At 44.9% G+C, this 5819-nt stretch overlaps 1 protein-coding gene across 1 annotated transcript; it reads left to right on the plus strand.

Moving 5' to 3' along the window:
• The first annotated feature begins 394 nt into the window (after window positions 1–394).
• On the plus strand, window positions 395–3973 carry EIF3C (eukaryotic translation initiation factor 3C). The gene is made up of 3 exons (XM_087662441.1): window positions 395–592; window positions 755–2593; window positions 2718–3973. The coding sequence occupies exons 1-3, from the start codon at window positions 569–571 to the stop codon at window positions 3753–3755; spliced, it is 2901 nt and encodes a 966-aa protein (XP_087518567.1). The 5' UTR covers window positions 395–568; the 3' UTR covers window positions 3756–3973.
• The last annotated feature ends 1846 nt before the right edge of the window (window positions 3974–5819 follow it).

Here is a 5819-nt window from a genome sequence, read left to right on the forward strand (position 1 = left end):
TAAATTTTCCCCTTGAGAAGAGGCTAGATCTCGTAACCATGATTTATTACTAGAAAATGCCCTTACGAGCAATGGTAAATGTATATACACATGTACTAAGTAAAAAATAAAGACTTGTTTAAATTTTTATACAAACACACACATATACACAAATAAAAGAAAATACACTCTCTCAAACATACATACACATTTGAGCGTATTGCACAAAATAAGAGGCGGTGTGAATCTATACTATTAGTTAACGAGAGGTGGGGGCGGGTGCCACGCGTCCACCCAGCACCCGCCCGTGTCCGCAAAAATTGTGCCCGCCCGGGCGAGTCTAGGCAGGGGGCGCCTAGTTAAGCTGAAGATAGGCTAGAAAACCTTCTCTCTCTCTCTCTCTCTCTCTCTCAAACATACACATTGGAGCATATTGCACAAAATAAGAGACGGTGCGAATTAAACTGAAGATAGGCTAGAAAACCCTAAGCTATCCTTATTCAAGGTCCTCTTTAGCACACAAGGCCTTGCGCAGGAAGGCAAGGTCGTTCATCGTTCGATCACTTGCGTTTCGTCTCCGGCTTCAGCCATGGCTTCCCGCTTCTGGACTCAGGTAAATCCATCATCTCATTGCGTCATTCTCACTGACAGACTCCATAGACTAAGTAGCGTTTCGACAGTGGTTTTCATGTCTCAAATGCTTCAGTTTCTCGCCTCTATAGGTATCCCCTTCGTTGCAGTCAGAGTTTCTCTCTAATCTGTTTGTCAAATGCAGGGAGAGAGTGACAGCGAAGAGGAGGAGACGTTCTCTGATAACGATGCGCTACCGCCAGGACAGGACGGTGGATCTGCAGCTGCCCCGGCCTCCAAGTATCTTAGACAAAATGAGAGTGACAGCGATGATTCTGATGACCAGCGACGTGTGGTCCGATCTGCTAAAGATAAGCGTTTCGAGGAGATGACCTACACAGTGGAGCAAATGAAGAATTCCATGAAGATCAATGACTGGGTGAGCATCCAAGAAAACTTTGACAAGCTGAACAAGCAGCTGGAGAAGGTGATTCGTGTCACTGAGTCAGAGGTGACACCTCGCCTTTATATAAAAGCCCTGGTCATGCTGGAGGATTTCTTGGCTCAAGCCTTGGCTAACAAGGATGCGAAGAAGAAAATGAGTCCGAGTAATGCCAAGGCTTTAAACTACATGAAGCAGAAGCTGAAGAAAAATAACAAGCTTTATGAGGCTGACATTGGAAAATTCCGTGCCAATCCAGAGTCTGAGGTTGAAGATGATAAAGAGGATGAGGATGAGGATGAGAGTGATTCTGGGGCTGATTACAGTGATGAGGAGCCACAGAAGATTGCTGGCTACTCGGACTCGGAGGATGAGGAGGAGGACGATGAAGGTGAGGGTGATGGGGAGGGGGGTTGGGAGAAAGCAAGACCTAGAAAGAAAACAATAGACAAGCAGTTTGCAAAACCTGCCAGTGAAATATCATGGGAAATGGTTGATAAGAAGCTGAAAGAGATCATTGCAGCTCGAGGTAGGAAAGGAACAGACAGAACGGAACAGGTGGAGCAGCTGGCCTATCTGTTAAGAGTGGCTAAAACACCAGCCCAGAAGTTGGAGGTAATGATGCATGTTGTGTCGGCCCAGTTTGATGTTAATCCAAGCCTCAGCACCCACATGCCAATACCTATATGGAGAAAATGTGTCCAGAATCTGTTGGTGGTATTGGACATCCTTGCACAGTATCCAAACATTGGGCTAGATGACACTGCAGATCCTGAACTTGAAAATGAGACTCAAAAGGGTGCTGACTATGAGGGGACTATTCATGTGTGGGGCAATGTAGTTACCTTTTTGGAACGCATTGATGAAGAATTGTTTAAAAGTCTTCAGTTCATTGATCCTCACACCAAAGACTATGTAGAGAGGTTGCGGGATGAGCCATTGTTCATGGTTCTTGCCCAAAATGTACAGGACTATCTGGAGCGGACAGGGGATATGCGAGCTGCTGCCAAGGTGGCTCTTAGAAGGGTTGAGCATGTCTATTACAAGCCTCAAGCAGTGTATGAAGCAATGAGGAAGCTAGCAGAATCGCAAGCTCGCGCAGACCTTGCTGCTAGTAATGTCGAAGATGGAGAGGATGAAGATGAGGAGGAGGTAAAGCAGCAAAAGCCTTTAGCTGATGCCTCTAGCCCTCCGTCGTTTGTCCCAATCCCAGAAGTAGTGGCAAGACGACCTACTTTTCCAGAGTTTAGTCGAACTATGATGGATCAGTTGGTGTCTCTTATCTACAGATCAGGCGATGAACGAACAAAGGCAAGGGCTATGCTTTGTGACATCTATCATCATGCAATTTCTGAGGAGTTTCACACAGCCAGAGATTTGCTGTTGATGAGCCATTTGCAGGATAGCGTCCAGCACATGGACATCTCCACTCAAATACTATTTAACCGAGCCATGGCTCAATTAGGTCTCTGTGCATTTAGAGCCTCAGTTATTACAGAGGCTCACGGTTGCCTGTCTGAACTGTATGCTGGAGGAAGAGTTAAAGAGCTGCTTGCACAGGGAGTTTCACAGAGTCGTTATCATGAAAAGACCCCCGAGCAGGTTACTTTCATGCCTACCTTTGTTTTTCTGTTTGGTGTTTGTTTTCACTTTGTTTCAAGTTTATGTTTATCTTGTGCCGCATAGTGAGTCCCTAAGCTTGGAAGTTGATACTTTGTCTTTTCAGGAGAAGCTGGAGCGGCGTCGGCAAATGCCATTCCACATGCACATCAATTTAGAACTCCTTGAAGCTGTGCATTTGATTTCTGCCATGCTTTTGGAAGTTCCGAATATGGCTGCAAATGCACATGATGTGAAGAGAAAGGTAATCAGTAAGACATTTCGTCGTCTTGTAGACATGAATGAGAGGCAAACTTTCACAGGCCCTCCAGAAAATGTTAGAGATCATGTAATGGCTGCCAGTAGAGCTTTAAGAGAAGGAAATTGGGAGAAGGCTGTTGAGGTAATACAGGGCTTGGATGTATGGAAGCTGATACCAAAGAAAGACCATGTTCTGGAAATGTTGAAAAGTAAGATACAGGAAGAAGCACTGAGGACTTACTTGTTCACTTTCTCTTCCTATTATGATGCGCTCAGCCAAGACCAGCTCATGAAGATGTTTGATTTATCAGAGTCTCAGGTCCATAGCATTGTAAGCAAAATGATGATTGCAGAGGAGCTGCATGCTAGTTGGGACCAGCCAACTCGTTGCATTGTAACTCATAATGTTGAGCCTACACGACTTCAAGCACTGGCTGCCCAATTTGCTGAGAAATTATCAGTTCTTGTAGAAAGCAATGAGAAGGCGTATGAAGGGCAAATGGGTGGTAGCCTGGAAGGATTACCCCTCAGGCGCAAGGATAATCAGGAGTATGTAGGTGCTGCTGGTGGTGGTCGGTGGCAAAGTGATTTTTCTGGACAAGGGAAGCAAGGGGGCTACTCTGGATACAATTCCAGTGCAGTTCGATCTGGTTATAACTCAGGCAGAAGCGGTCAAGGTCGAAACTTGGGCAACACTGGTGGAGGCAACTTTAGGGATTCTAGATCAGGCCAAACCGGTGGTCGCAGTGGAGCAGCATATGCCTCTGTGTTTCAAAGTACAAGGTATCAAGATGCTTACAGCAGTGTTGGTAGGACACCATATCAGACTGGTCCATCGTCTATACGACAGCAGGATGGAACTGGCCGTATGGTTAGCTTAACCAGGGGCAGCAGCCGCTTTTAATTTCTTGAGTATTTCCGAGTTGTACTGACTTTTTCTAAAAGACTTCATTTTAGGGAGAGGCTTGCAGTCAGGAGTGGAACTTTTAACTCTGTTGAGGATATAAGCCCCTGTAATCTTTTCTTCTTTAAACAGTGACTGGTCGCTTTTTGGCCCAACAATGTTTAATTATTCAAGTTTATGATATTTATAGACACAAAATAGCTGGGAGTTTGTGAATCTATGGTTTTAAGTTGGAGCCTGACAGTTGAACCAATTAAATACCAATCAGAAAATTGTCTGTTAGAACTGTTTTATGAAATAACACCTTAATTGCTGGTTCTCTTTTGCTGTAACTCCACACATGAGAAGTGCCTAGGCTGTGATTCATTTGCTTCTTCCCCCCCTTCCTGATCCATCTCTCTGCTTGTGCTACTGGCTATGGACAGTTGTCCTCTTTACTTCTTACTGCTGAGGTAAGGGTGTCAATTTTTGTATTATGGTAAATCGTAGTACGCAGTTGTAACAGCCTGGTCTGTGTGATGTCCACTTCTTGTTAAGAAGTGCCACCTCACCACTGATGCGGTGGATGCAGTGATGAACTTTTAAGGATGTCAGATTCTTAAAATCATTTGCTTGCTGGCATCAGTTTTGATAAGAGTCCTGTTTTGCTGTCTAGTATAGTATTCATCAAGTGTTGAAGCCAGCGCATGAAAAGGTAAATAAGGCTTTCAATTTAAGTTTGTTCCATTGCTTGTGACAAATCAATTGATGCCTTTCTTATACTTGTGGCATATCTCACATGTAGGTAATGTTCAGCCGACATTGCATTGAGGGCAAGACTCTAGACCGCAGAATGCTCATTTCCTATGCTAGTGGTATTGAAAGCATGAATATGTTTTGGCAAAGATTGCTTTTCCAAAACTTTCACCATTCCTTCAATCCAGTTTACTCTCAAAATTGTCAGAGAGCGCCTGGTGAGCTCTCCATTCCCTCGTTAAGAGTCAATCTTTTCCTTTAAGAAGCACAGCTATAGGCAGCTGACACATGGCAGCCTGCACATACTAACATGGGATCAGCCAACCACTGGAGAGTTTTGTCCCACACTGAGGTGATGGAGGCTGCAGGGGGGGGGGGGGAAGGTGCTGAAGGAAACGGGCAAGGACATGGAAGTTGACATTCACAGCCATGATGCGATGAGAGCTGACACAGATGGAGGCTGTCAAGGAGCTGTGGCAGAATCTACAGGAACGCAATGAGAGCAGGAAATTGTTGGGCCCTTAACACAAGGTTCCCCCAAGCTCAAGAACCACCTTACTTCGTATTTTGTTGTGTGCCTATTTGTTTCACATCGCTAGTGAGGCAGAGCGTAAATGATGATGTGAGTTTACCTTACACTAGAGAGCTACTCTGCACAATTAGTGTTTTGTTGTTGAAGGGTTCTTTGCACTGCCTGGATTAATTGTGGAGGGAGTTAGTACTGGGCAGTGTGGTCTCAGTGTGCTGGGCTTTGACGGCAACCTTGTTTATACCATCCATGTCCCTCACAACGGACCAGGAATGATGCATGCACAGAGGTTTGCTCGTACCCCTTTGGATGGGGACAAGGAGGTGCTAGAGGTGTGGGAGCCGTTTGACGTCAATGGCTTGGAAATTGTTAGAGAGGTCAAGTTTGTGGCCTTCCTCACTAGGTGTATGAGCACTTTGCAAAGACATGCCCCAAATGCCATAGAGCTGGAGGCTGGGAGTGAGAGAAACATAAGAGTTTGAAGTCAGAATGCAAAACTCAATAGAAGGAAAGAGAACCCTAGAAAAGCAAAAGAGATTCCCAAATCTTTATTACATCAATAAAATAGAGATTTATACAAATCTAGGCTTTTGCAAGTCCAAGCTTTGTCCAACACCTGAATTCCGATAAAGTTTGAGACAGCTCTTAACTCATCTCAATCCATCTTGAACAATTTCACCTTGATCAAGCCATGAACACTCTTGTTGCCCTTCATCTCGTGTGCACTCTACTCTAGTGTGTGGGTATTCTCACTTGCTACTTCTCACAGTTGGGCAGGGATTGAGGAAAAAGATTTGGAA

The sequence above is a fragment of the Lygodium microphyllum genome, chromosome 22 (genome assembly GCF_053477565.2).
Source record: "Lygodium microphyllum isolate KBCC chromosome 22, Lygodium_microphyllum_v1.1.10, whole genome shotgun sequence".
Lineage (NCBI taxonomy): Eukaryota > Viridiplantae > Streptophyta > Polypodiopsida > Schizaeales > Lygodiaceae > Lygodium > Lygodium microphyllum.